The 14,736-nt window shown below is 36.3% G+C and overlaps 1 protein-coding gene across 1 annotated transcript in view; it reads right to left on the bottom strand.

The window, feature by feature from the left end:
- Positions 1–9,908: 9,908 nt before the first annotated feature.
- LOC142225898 (serine/threonine-protein phosphatase PP2A 65 kDa regulatory subunit-like) overlaps positions 9,909–14,736 on the bottom strand; it is a gene marked incomplete in the record, with an annotated part of 366,424 nt that continues 361,596 nt past the window's right edge. The window contains 1 exon segment of the mRNA XM_075295757.1: positions 9,909–10,177. Within this exon segment, the coding sequence (XP_075151872.1) occupies positions 10,074–10,177 (104 nt within the window).

Here is a 14,736-nt window from a genome sequence, read left to right as displayed (position 1 = left end):
CCATATGTAATAGGTACTTTTAGTTAATGTGGTATCACAATGGACTGAATAGTCTAAGTGAGCCTGAATCTTAATCGGGCTGCCACTTTAACCTAACCTAGAGACCATATACTAACACCACGTACTAAATTTCAATTGGATCGGATGAATTTTGCTCATCCAAGAGGATCCAGAGTTCAAATCTGGGGATCGGTTTATATGGGAGCTATATATAATTATGGACCGATATGGACCAATTTTTGCATGCTTGTTAGAGACCGTATACTAACATCAGGTACCCAATTTCAAACGGATCGGATGAATTTTGCCCCTCCAAGAGGCTCCGGAGGTCAAATCTGGGGATCGCTTATATGGGAGCTATATATAATTATGGACCGATATGGACCAGTTTTTGCATGGTTGTTAGAGACCATATACTAACACCACGTACCAAATTTCAATCGGGTAGGATGAAGTTTGCTCCTCCAAGAGGCTCCGGAGGTCAAATCTGGGGATCGGTTTATATGGGAGCTATATATATTTATGGACCGATATGGACCAATTTTTGCATGGTTGTTCGAGACCGTATACTAACATCAGGTACCAAATTTCAACCGGATCGGATGAATTTTGCCCCTCCAAGAGGCTCCGGAGGTCAAATCTGGGGATCGGTTTATATGGGGGCTATATATAATTATGGACCGATATGGACCAATTTTTGCATGGTTGTTAGAGACCGTATACTTAGATCACGTACCAAATTTCAACCGGATCGGATGAATTTTGCTGCTCCGGAAGGCTCCGCAAGCCAAATTTGGGGATCGGTTTATATGGGGGCTATACGTAAACGTGGGCCGATATGGCCCATTTTCAATACCATCCGACCTACATCAATAACAACTACTTGTGCCAAGTTTCAAGTCGATAGCTAGTTTCGTTCGGAAGTTAGCGTGATTTCCACAGACGGACGGACAGCCGGACAGACGGACGGACGGACATGCTTAGATCGACTCAGAATTTCACCACGACCCAGAATATATATACTTTATGGGGTCTTAGAGCAATATTTCGATGTGTTACAAACGGAATGACAAAGTTAATATACCCCCATCCTATGGTGGAGGGTATAAAAATAAAATAAGATAATCGAAATTATATATATATATATATATATATAACAAAAAAGTCAAATACACATATAATACTACATAAACTTAAAAATTAAGGACATAAAAGTTGCAATCGGCTTTGGTTCACCAAAACCGGAGATGGATTTTTGTCTTTCTTTCTTTTCCTTATAGTCGCGCCTAAAAACGACTTTGACTCATAAATAGATATTGGTCTCCACTTATTGGCCTTGCTTTGGCAACACACTTTCGTCACAGTACACTCTGTTAATAAACTGTAATATAAATTTCAGTGGAGCTTTTAATTTTCATTCGGGTCATCAACCCAACATAGCAATTTTAGCACGGACAATGAATCGTTTGCACCGCCACCTGTTGCAATTGGCTTATATATATAGATAGTCGCAGTTAGGGGGTGGGTAGCTCGAACTGGTTATTTCGGAGTGGTCGTTTCTTTAGGGCGGTTCAGACCACTTGACGCAGCATATAACAAAACGACGCACAGAGGGTTGAAATCCATCAAAAGTGGCGATTAATTCAAAAGATGAACTTTAACTTTAATAACCGTATTTGGTACCGGGCGAAAGAAGATAAAATTCTACATCACTACTTGCCAAAATAAAAGTTCTTAGTTGTTTACTTTATTTGCAGTGTGTCTTCAAAGTTCAATAATTATTATTATTTTTGCGCGCATTGGTTAAAAGTGAAAATTTGCATATTTCCAGTGATAATTTTTTTAATTAATACTTCTAAAAGTGAAAATTTTATAATGGAGCCGGTTACTTCAGGTATTTGAGCATATGATAAATATTTGTTTGTTTAGATAAATGTTTTGGAAATATTGAAAAAAATATAAGGAAATTGCTCTAAAATGAGGTATATTTGATGTTTGTATTGGATTTCAACTGAATTATCTGTGAAACTTGGTCACACTGCTTATATTTTCTTAAAATATGAAGTTTCAGCTTATAAATTCCAAAATATATTTTTGCCTTTTTGTTGCATTTTTTGACTTATTAAAGAATTTGTAAAATAACTCCAGTCGCTAAAAATATTTATGAAAAAATAAAACAAACAAAAAATCACTTTGACTTTATTAGCTTTTGTCTTTATATTCCGTTTAGTATTTGTTATTGTAGCTACTGAGTGTGCAGTTTATTAGAGATGGGTGCGTGAGTAATTTTAAATCACGCGCACTCACGAAAAAAATTAATTTATTAATTCCAAATTACTTACAATGCTTCGTAAGCTAACTGAAGAATCTCAGGAAGCCAGAAATAAGGACTTCAAAAGCTATAGGGAGCACTTTTCCCGTAAATTCAGTCGGGAAAATACAATAGAAGACGTCTTTAATAGATTTATTCTAAGTTCAGATCCATTTATTTCGAGCAAGAGGAAGAGTTGCAAAATGAAAATGCAGCAAATGCCTCAGACTGCATTGGAGTTACTTATTCTTACCCAAAATGAAAATGATAATGGTGACGAAGATAATGAAGATTATGTTAACGAATTGTATGATGATTAAGAAGAAAATTATTATTATTAAGTAAATAAATTTTATAATGGTTGTGAAGAAAATGATGATTATGAATACTTTTAAAATTAATGAAATGAAGTAAATAAAAAAACCGTACAATTATATTTTTTTAATTATTTTTTTTTTCCTTTAATGGTTGTTTGTTTTATTTTTATACTATGTTTTTTTATGAATATTGATCAATAAGATATTATAATATTTTCTAATGTAATTTTTTTAAATATGTGGAATTACGGAATTTGAAGAAAAAAATCGGATTTTAATTTAAAATTTTGGGTATATAAATACAGATTAAACATTTATTAATTTTTATTTTTTAAGAGCATTTTTTTCTAAAAGCACATTAAGTATGCTCTAATTTTCAATTGCATTTCCTAATTTATCGTTTTTCTTTGAAGAGTTACAGCGAAAATTGTGATATAAGACCACTTTTTCCAAAATACAAAAAAGGCCATAAAAGATTAAAACAACAATTTGTAATTTTTTTTTTGTTTCTAGTTATGCCTTTTTATGTATTTATGAATATCCATCAATAACAAATAACAATATTTTAAAATTACGGCTTTCCTGAATTAATCGCCACTTTGCCTACCGCTCAACCCACTGTGCGACGGTTTATACAAAAATTCTGTTTTCCTACCTTATTGTTGCTGAAGGAACTGGTCCTCTGTACCAAATCCTTATGTTTCTTATCGCTCTGCCTCGAGGTATATTTATTTCCAAGAATTTTCTTATAACAACCACTTATCAGAAACAATGTACTTTTTCTTCCTTTCTTCTCATAATTACTCACTTCAACAAAGAAATCCTTTCCTCCTGTTTGAGATTTTCCCCGAAAGCCTTGATTACTTGACACAAATTCTCACTTTTCTTTGTTACTCTTACGAACCTGTGAAAAAGTTTTTTTTTAAACTTTGAAACACAATACACTGGCTGTAACACTCAACACCACCATGCTTTATTGCTGGTCCCTTTTATAATCTCTCTCATCTCGTCTGGAAAGTTTCCAAAATCAATAATTTCCCCTTATCATGCGGTACTTTCCCGCTAGTAGCCATCTTGCCTCTTATCCTATCTCATTTGAATCTATATCTTATTAATTTCATCGCGTCTTTGCCGCCTATCGGTACCGTGGACCCATGAATGAATTCACGGCATTTGAATTCTATGCATATTCATATACGTTGCCTGTCGGCATTGCCATCCCTAAATACTTTTTAGTAATGACCTGATGACTACCACAAAAAACTACCCTGCCTCATCTGACGTCACTGACACCAACATCCAAAACATAAGAAGCATTGTCAAAAACAAAACGAGAGCCACAAACCGCAACAGAAAATGTATCAAAAATCAATAATTACCCACGTTCCTGCCTTGCCCTGTGGATATCCACCAATCGCACCAACACTTACCATTTGCGTCAACATCTACAATAATCACATATCTCATATTGCCCTTTGAAGAAATTGGAACGATTTGTGTCAGCAAAGAAACATTTTACTCAACGTGAAGACCATTTGTACCTTTGAAAACATTTCTTTGAGTATTAAACTATCCCTCCAATTTCATCTTTGGGCAAATTCTAAAAGTTGACGGTTCCCGCTGGCACTACAATATAAGGTTACTGCTTCTACCAGAACTTGGTCTGTGGCTGTATACAAGAAAAATTACAACAATGTTAAAGACGTTGGCTCACAAACACATTCAATGAAGCATTTTGGAAGTCAGGGCTGCCTCATCCCGAGCTCCCCAAATTGGAATCGTCAAACATAGATATAATTGAAGCGCTATTGCATCCTAATGGAAGGTACAAATCATCTACCAGACATACACACATTATACTAAACTAGAACAATACCATCTGCCAAGAGTCGTTCTTCAACCGTCGAACTGAACGGACGTGTTTTTTAATAGCGGAGTATTTCATCGTAATAAGTACTTATTACGAATTTCACGTGTGGTGGAAATAATAAACCACCATGCAGCGAAATTCAAAGTCATCCACTGGGTTGCTAACTTCAGGGCCCAGTGGACGGGTAACGACTGAAGTTATAAATTTGGGCATCGACCAAGAGTCAGGCCCAATTAGTCGACCTGTAGACGGGTCGACTGGCGGTGACACTTTGGCAAGTCGAACCTTTTCTAAGGTGACGACATCAAAAGGAGGCAATCCCTCTCGAAAGAGATTCAAGGAACGAAGAAATGCTTTGTTTATCCTAAAGAAATTAGGATCAGTCGACACAAGCACGTTGTCGGCTAAGCAAAGCGATTCCTTAAAATGGGCTCAAGGAATTCTTGAAGCTGGAAAAAGGGAACGATCACCGGATGAGCTGCCATCCTCTAAACAGGATCAAAGATCGTTTGCCTCAGTTGCAAAAGACAGCCTTGTGATGGCTATTATTAATAAAGGAGCATTGGACGGTATGATTCCATGGCAAAAATGGGGGGAAATTGAGAACGCGATGTCTGGTGTCTACTCAGAGGTGCGAAAAAAGTTTCCCGGACCAAGTCCTCGACGGCAAGATGCTGGATGGTATCAAGGACGATATAAGTTAATAGCTTTTGCAGACCAGAGGTCTATGGATTGCTTTAAAGCTGCATTGATGCTAATTGGTGAAGTTTGGGAAGGAGCAGCTTTGGAGTTAGTCGATAAAAAAGACATACCGGCTAAACCTAGAGCACATGCATGGATACCGGCAAACCCTCCTGATCCTGAGTCAATACTAGAGAGACTAAAAGAATGTAACCCAGATCTTCCAACCGCCGATTGGAAGGTTGGTCGTTTGGATGAGGTGGATGGACCAAGACGACATGCGGTGTTTATATTAAACATAGAGTCGCTGCCACATCTAGCCCAGACCCAAGGACGCGTAAGTTATGGCTTTCATGATATCCATATGAAGGTATACAAAAGCGATCAGCCAAAGGATTCCGAAACGGACAAGCCTCCGGTAGAGTCAGCAGTGGAAAAATCTCCTAGCGAAGCCGAAGGAGACATAAAACCTGCAGACTATGGCGAAAATCATATGCGGGAAGTTTCTACAGGCTCAAGCCTCACCAAAACTGAACCGCGGATTGTTGCGAGAGTCACCGAGATCTGTGAAGAGGAAGCCCTTGATGACTCAATTGAAGCGGCTGATGTGACGGTGGTTGAAAATTTGGATGGTTCTACGGTTCCTCAGATAAATCTTCACCATTGTAAGGCCGCTTGTGCTGCCTTAAAAGTTCTGCTGATGAAAGGAGACATAGATATAGTTCTTATTCAAGAACCATACATATATAAGAACAAGATCTGTGAATTAAGCACTCCGGGTTTCAAACTTTTGCATAATACCGGTACCGATATAAATCGAGCATGTATAATTGCTAAAAACGAACTAAACTTGTTTCTGCTTCCTTCATTGAGCAATGCAGACACTGTCGTAGCCAGTCTAGAGATATCCACATGCAAATATTGGGTATCTTCGGTCTACATGGGACATGATAGGGAGATGCCACCCTGTGCCGTTAAGACCTTAGTTGAGGAGTCACTAAAAACAAAGACAAAACTCATTATGGGATGCGATGCAAATGCACATCATAGTATTTGGGGAAGTAGTGATACTAATGCAAGGGGAGAGTCGCTAATAGAGTTTATTTTGCGTACTAACCTGGTAGTTTGCAATAATGGAGATGCACCAACCTTCGTCACCAGGAACAGACAAGAGGTTTTGGACGTAACGTTGACCTCTCCGGAACTGAATGATAAGATATCTGAGTGGCAAGTTTTGAGGGAACATAGCTTCTCAGATCATCGCTACATCAGTTTCAGATTGGCTGTTCGTACTTCAAAGACCATATTTCCGCCAAATGTTAGGAAAGCTGATTGGAATAGGTATAGGGAATCGTTCAATTCGATGATACCGGAAATGCCGGAGACAAATATGAGCACTGTGCAAGATATCGAACACGCAGTGGAGCGGATTACTAAGGCCTTCAACATTTCACTGAAAGCTGCTTGCCCTAGAGGAAAGCCAAGGGGAAAAAATCGGCCGCCATGGTGGACTACGGAGTTAAGTAATATGAGGAAATCCTGCAGGAAGCTCTTTAACAAAGCAAAGTCCACAAGAGCTCCGGAGGATTGGGACACTTACAAGATGAATCTGAGAGAATATAAACGAGAACTGAGAAGGTCTCAACAAAACTCTTGGGATGATTACTGTAGCAGTATTGAGAATACGTTAGAGGCTTCCAGACTACGGAAGGTACTAGCATCCACTAACACCGCTCCAGGTTTCATTAAAACATCGGAGGGAAATTGGACAACGTCCAGTGAGGAGACGTTGGAGGTACTTTTGGACACACACTTCCCTGGAAATCAGACGGTTGAACCATGTTCCGGCGGTGTAACAGAGGCTCAGCGATCATTTCCTATCGAGGAAATTGTGTCGGAATCTAGAATAAAATGGGCTTTAAATAGCTCTGGACCATTCAAATCCCCCGGACCTGATGGAATTACTCCGGCGGAGTTACAGGCAGTGGCTGAATGAATTATCCCCTGGTTGACGGTGATATATAAACAATGTGTAAACTTAGCATATATTCCAGAAAAGTGGAGGGAAACAAAAGTCGTCTTCATACCTAAAGCAGGAAAAGCCTCTCACTCGAGTGCGAAGGATTTCCGACCAATCAGCTTATCCTCATTCCTACTTAAGACCCTGGAGAGGATGATAGACATGTATCTTAGAACTAGCGTGGATTCAGGTTTGCCCTCGAAACGACAGCATGCATACTCGAAGGGCAGGTCTACTGAGACCGCATTGCATGAACTGGTCAGCTTTATTGAAAGCTCACTATCTGTCAAAGAATACACAATCGTGGCGTTTCTAGACATCGAAGGGGCGTTCAATAATGTCCATCCGAGCTCGATATTAAATGGACTTACAACTCTGAATGTTGATCCAGGTATACTTAGGCTGTTAGACGAACTTCTAATGAAGAGACGTATTTCAGCCACACTAGGACAAGCAAACATACAAAGGTATGTGAACAGAGGCACTCCCCAAGGAGGAGTTCTATCACCTCTTCTTTGGAATGTTGCTATAAACAACCTTCTGGTTTCTCTAGAAAAAGAAAGGATAAAAGTGGTGGCATACGCAGATGATGTGGCGCTAGCAGTCAGGGGAAAATTCCCATCCACAATCAGAGATATTATACAGAGAGCTCTCCGGATGACTGAGAAATGGGCGAAAGATAATGGTCTTGGTGTAAATCCAGCAAAGACAGAAATAGTCATGTACTGCAAAGATCGCAAAACTCCCACGGTTAGGCCCATTTCCTTAGGGGGTACTGAAATTCCCTTTGGTGAGTGTGCAAAATACCTTGGCGTTATTTTGGACAGGAAGCTGAATTTTAGGCTTAATATTGAAGAGAGGGCGAGAAAAGCCACGGTAGCTTTGTACTCGTGCAAAAAGGCAATAGGGAAAAAGTGGGGACTAAAACCAAAAATTGTGCATTGGCTATACACTGCAGTAGTTAGACCTATAATGCTATATGGTGTTGTAGTCTGGTGGCCGGCACTTCAGAAACCGACTTGTTTAGATAAAGTTCAGCGTATGGCGAGCTTATGTATCTCAGGCGCATTTAGTAAGACAGGAACAGACTCCCTTAATGTCATGCTACATCTATTGCCTTTAGACATTTTGGCCAAACAGTCAGCTGCAACAACGGCTGTGCGGTTGCGCGAGCTATCGCTGTGGTCGGAAAAAATGTACGGTCATAGTTCGGTCCTCAAAATAATGCCAGATGTGCCTAACGTAGTGGATTATACCCTGGCAAAACCACTTTTCGACAAAAAGTTTGAAACTCTAATTCCCAACAGTGAGGCGTGGTGTACACAGACCCCGGGGAATAAAAGATATATAGATTTCTATACTGATGGCTCCAAATTGAATGGACAAGTGGGGTTCGGAGTATATTCTAAAGATCTGGAAATTCGAATAGCGAAAAGATTACCTAATCACTGTAGTGTTTTTCAGGCTGAAATATTAGCAATAAGAGAGGTGGCGAATTGGCTGAGAAGTAATGTTCCAACAAATATTGGCATTAATATATACTCAGACAGTCAACCTGCAATAAAATCCTTGGACTCTGTGTTCCTCAACTCGAAAACGGCCATCGACTGCCGCAAATCTCTCAATGAGATGGCTGAGCAGTACAATATTCACCTAATATGGGTGCCTGGCCATAGGAACATACCGGGGAACTGCGAAGCGGATGAGTTGGCAAGGCTAGGGACTACCTTACATATTCCAGGGGAACTGGAATTTGTTGGTATGCCCCTAGCTACCTGCAAGCTCATGCTGCGTGAGAAGGCTGTTAGGATGGCAAATGTTCGATGGGAGAATTGCAAGGGTTGTAACGACACCAAGCAAATATGGCCCCATTTCAACTTAAACCGCACACTAGATATGCTAATGTTCTCGAGACGTCAGATATCACTCCTGATATCTGCTATAACGGGTCGATGCCTGATAGGCGATTTTGCAAAAACTATTGGTGCGAAGTATAATGACTATTGTATGAGCTGTCATGATGCGGAGGAAAAAGAATCAATTAAACACCTCTTGTGTGAGTGTCCTGCATTTTGTGTAAAGCGCAAGCAACTTTTAGGAGCATATAGCTTCAGATTACTGGCGGATCTGGAAAACGTTAACTTAAGCAGTCTGCTAATGTTTTTGGAACAATCTGGTTGGTTCAACAAAGAAAAATAATCAAGAAGGTTCAGCGGTTAAAACTAGAAGTGCCCATATGTAATAGGTACTTTTAGTTAATGTGGTATCACAATGGACTGAATAATCTAAGTGAGCCTGAATCTTAATCGGGCTGCCACTTTAACCTAACCTAACCATCCCCCCGTGACATATCGTGGTCACAATCCCGGCAGGCCCCCTAATGTTTCCTTTATTTTGTCTTTTACAGCTCACACACCAATTTCTCCCGCAACAAGTTTGAAGGAAATTTGAGTTAAAAATTGCAAGAATTTCTTTAGTGTCATACAATTCTTGAATTCGATTCTAATTTGCCAAGAATAAAAACAACAAACAATAAAACTAAACTAAAAAACTACACATTGAATTAAAACCAAACCTTACATCAAAGCCTTGTAAAAAAACATAAAGTAACATAAATTTTCTTAAATTAACCAAACCTTTCTTTCGTGGTGGGTTCCCCTTTCCTTGAGTGTAGACTGTGGTTTTGGAATAAAAAGGCAACTATAAAAATATTGCAGAAAACCGAATAAACAAAAAATATATATGAAAATGTTGATTCAATTGTCTAATTCATACTCTGGATAATACATACTACTCGTATTATTAAAAACACAAATTAACAGAAAAACATTTTAATGGATGTGACTGTAATGACATTAAAATCTATTAACTTCTTTAAATAGTAGGCGGAGCTGCAGCTAATTTGGCAATAATAGCAGCTTCCATATGCTTTCCCAACACAGGTGGTATAACGGCACGAAAAACGTCTAGCTCCATATCTGTATAAAAAATTAGAAAAAAAAGATTTTATATAAAAAGCTAGCATGGAAATAGACAATAGACAGATATTTAGCAAATAGAGAAATTGCAACTGACATTTCCCAAGTAAAAGCTAGCGAGAGGTTCCTAATTATAATCAAATGCTTCAAGTAAAATATTTCGCAATGGAAATTAGAAATTGTATTGAAACTCTGTTATTATTATTGTTTTAAAATCGGTAATTTAATTCTTATATAAAAAGTTTTTTTTTTTTTTTGTTTTTTTTTACTGGAAGGCCTTGATTCCATAGATCATAGACCCATGAAAATTCTACTAGCCCAATCAATCAGCATATCACGTAAAGACCTTATAATGCATAGATGAGCTTCGGAACTGTTTGACAGTTCCGAAGATTAAGAATAAACGAGAAAAATAAGAGCACGCTTACAATCTCTTTCGTTTTCCTTTTTGTAGTTTGTCAATTTTACACAAAATTAGAACGTCTATGATACAACAGAGGATTTATAAATAAATTAATATATTAAAAGTTCATATTTGAACAAAAAATTGTGACCAAATTGAGCAGCATTGCTCTTTTGAACGGATAAAGATATCAACATAATTTTTTCTGCACTGAAAAAAAAGCATACTCGGTTCCAAAGATTTTGTCTTTACTTTAAAAAATTTGGTATTGATTCCGAGCCAAAGAAGCGGAGAATACAAGTAAGGATACTTTTAAGACACAATTCTCTTTTCAATTTAGGTTTTGTGTACTTGCTTCTAGGAAGCAAATTTTAATTTTTCACTTTCTCAGCTTTTTTTCTTCATATGCTATCAAAATCCTTTAAAAACGAGTTAACGGCAACTTTATTTTCCAAATTAGGACTCGACTTCCAGTAGAAATTATGCTATGTTTGAAGTAAAAAACTTCTTTAAAATAAAGTTTTGAAAAACATGTCTTATATTTGAACGATTTTTTGCTTTGTAGTCAAGATGCAAAAAGACAACAAATTTAAAGACAATTTCATTAAATGTAAAGAATTTTTCTGAATTATTAAAGTCAAGTTGACCTTAGCCTATAAATTTTTTCTTTCATGTTAAGATACCCATTTTTAAGTCAAATCACTTAATTATAAAGACAATACGACTTCATTGAAAAGTTTATCGACTTTTGGACAAGGAAAATATCTTTATTTTAGAGAAATGCGTCTTCTATGCTAAGCAAAATTTGTATTCGTATTTTAAAGACATGAAATCTTTGACCTCACGACAATATTTTTTTCAGTGTGTGTGTGAAAGCTGGGGTGTTGTCCTCGCAATAATGTATGTGCCTTTTTCAAAAAAAAAAAAAAAAAACAAGTGAGTAAAGTAAAAAGTCGGGCGGGGCCGACTATATCATACCCTAAACCACCCCTACTGAATTAGTAAACATAAGCATTTGTGGGATATCATTGGTATAGGTTTTGGAGAACATAAAGGGGGGTACATGTTTATGGGTGTCTTGTCACAATCTGAGCAGAAATGTCTAATATTAGGAGCTATAGTTTATTTTGCAACAAAGGAGTTAGTATGCCACTAATATTGAGTCCATTATTAAAAAAGAGGAAATCGGTCAATTAGTTGTTGATAATAAATCCAAATTTCTGCAAATAGGGCAATAGATTTATGTAAGAACAACATGTAAGTCTACATACGATCAGCTAGTACATCAACATTTGAAAAACATAGGTTAATAAATAAGAGTATTATGGCCAAATATGACAAAATCGATCGATGCATATATATGGGACCTATATCTAAATCTGAACCAATTTGTATAATATTTTGCAGGTATGATGGATACCACAGAAGGTCACTTTGTGTAAAATTTGAGTACGATCAGTTAATAAATGAGGCCCCTATGGTCAAAAATAAGGTTATTACGGGCAAAATCGGGCGATAAATATATATGGGAGCTATATCTAAATTTGAACCGATTTCGATGAAATTTTGCACATACAGTTAGTGCTATAGAAGATTACATTTAGCCAACTTTGAGTACGATCGGTTGATAAATAAGGTTTTACGGGCAAATTTTTCAAAATCGGGCGATACATATATATGGGAGCTATATCTAAATCTGAACCGATTTCGATGAAATTGCGCATATACAGTAAGAGGTGTAGAAGATTATATTTAGCCAACTTTGAGCACTATCGGTTGATAAATGAAGGTTTTACGGCCAAATTTGGCAAAATCGGGCGATACATATATATGGGAGCTATATCTAAATCTGAACCGATTTCGATTATTTTTGGAACATATTGTCAGTACCATAAAAGATTAGAGTAAGCCAAGTTTTAGTAAGATCGCTTAATAAATAAGGTTTTTATGGCCAAATTTGGGAAAATCGGGCGATACATATATATGGGAGCTATATCTAAATCTGAACCGATTTAGATGAAATTTTGCAGACTTGAAGAACGATGAAAAAGATTACCTTTTGCCAAATTTGGTGACGATCCGTTTGAAAACAAACGCAACGTGACCCCATTTGTCGAAATCGGGCGATACATATATATGGGAGCTATATCTAAATTTGATCCGATTTCTTGTTCCCAAAAAACTCCCTGTACCAAATTTCATCAAAATCGGTTAATAATTGCGACCGGAATCTTGTGAACAACAAATACATGGACAGACAAACAAATACCAGTTTAAAAATCGAAATTATGACGGATACCTCAAGGTAAAAATGTTTTCTTAATTCGAAAAAATCTTTAAACCTAAGATGCAAAATCTCAAATTCTTGGCCTATATTTGAAGCTTTTTTATCTTAAATCTAAAGATTCAACATTTCAGTTAATTTAAGGACCATTTCTTTAGATCAAAAATGTGTTAAATAAGTAAAGAAAGTATAAAATGAAATGTCTTTGAAGCAAATTTTAATATAACTTGATGGGGAATAGCCCAAAGTAACTTTCTGTATAGTTTTTATTCATTAAAATGGATTTGTAAAGAAAACATATTTAGCGGCTAAACTCGGGTATTAAGTTATTCACCTTTAACTATTAAAGACCAACCTTCTTTGTGGTTGGAATTTGATTTCATTAAAAAAGACAAACATACATTTTTATACATTTACGTTTTATATTGAGGCGTTTTTAATTACTCGATAATTAAACACTTTTTTTTTCAATAACGATACTTAACTTAAAATTTTCACTAATTCACTTTATAATACGTTCATTCTACACACAAAAAGTTATCACCGAAATTGTTTCAATTAAACACTTAATTGAATTTGGAAACGGATTCAATTAATATGTTAATTGATTCAAGAAAAAGCGTAGTACAGTTGATAATTTTATTTACATGGAAATTGGAAATAGTGGAATAATAAACTAATATTTCAAGGCCAGTCGATGCTGTTGATTCTTAATAAATATATTCAATATATTAATAAAACATGTCTTTTATTGAAGAAAAATTGTTTATATAAATAAATAAAATTGTATTTAAAAACGAAAGTAACAGTTCTAATTTTGAAGTAAGATTTATCCAAATTTATGAAAAAAGTTCAATAAAATCATTCCATATATGAATTCAATTCAGTTAAATTTTTTCATTCTGTAGTGTCGTGGTACATAAATATAGGAAAATATTAACTAATATATGGAATGCATTCTACCTAATTTCTACGAAAATCACATCGTTCAAACAAATAAAAATGTCTTTAGCGCTATACGAAGTTCAACTTTCACAATGAATTCATTATACCTGGGTCGTCTGTGCATGCAAAGAAAAAAACGTTTGGAAAACGAGTGCCGAAAACGTTTTTCTCTTGTTAGAGTTTTTTGAATTTTTTCGACAATTTTAAACTTTTATGACCAAAAAAATCGTTTGTTTCAATTTTTTTTTTTTTCAATAAAAAACAATATTTTTGAACCAACAAAACTTTTGGAACAAACTGACTTTAAGTCTTCAATAAGACACATTTTACAGATTCATAGTATACATTTAATATAGTAGTATGTAATGCTGAACACTTTTTCAGAATTTTCCGAACATATCTGGAATACATGTAAAAACAAACACAAAAAACTTTTTGGTATTCGGTCGAAGCAGGGATCGAACCCAGAACCCTTGGTATGCAAGGCGGACGTAGCAACAACTGCCAACTAAACGTATGTTTCTGTTAAATAAAGTTTGTTTAATCGGCTCGTGGGCTCCGCAAGCTATGCTATATAAATAGAACTTATATTGATAATTGTCTATTGGTGACAATAACAGCTATGTAATATAGTGTGTTAGCTTACAAATTGCATGGTCCGCGGTTCGATTCTCCGTCCAGGCGAAAGGTAAACTTTTAAAAATTTATAAACTCGAATAATTTATTCTACATTGTTTGTATTACAGAAAAAGGTGCTAAGAACTAAAAAACCTCATGGAAGTGAGAAAGATGTGAGGGAAAATGCAATTCGCCTGAATAGATTGTTTTTTTCCAGGGCAATTATGAAATTGTCCTGGAAAAGAATAAACGTTTATCACAAAAAGTATACACTTTTCTTCCAAATAAACTTCCTTACAGCGAAATGCA

Source organism: Haematobia irritans, chromosome 2 (genome assembly GCF_050003625.1).
Source record: "Haematobia irritans isolate KBUSLIRL chromosome 2, ASM5000362v1, whole genome shotgun sequence".
Lineage (NCBI taxonomy): Eukaryota > Metazoa > Arthropoda > Insecta > Diptera > Muscidae > Haematobia > Haematobia irritans.
Note: the sequence above shows the minus strand (reverse complement) of the source record. Positions and strands in the feature narration are given on the sequence as shown.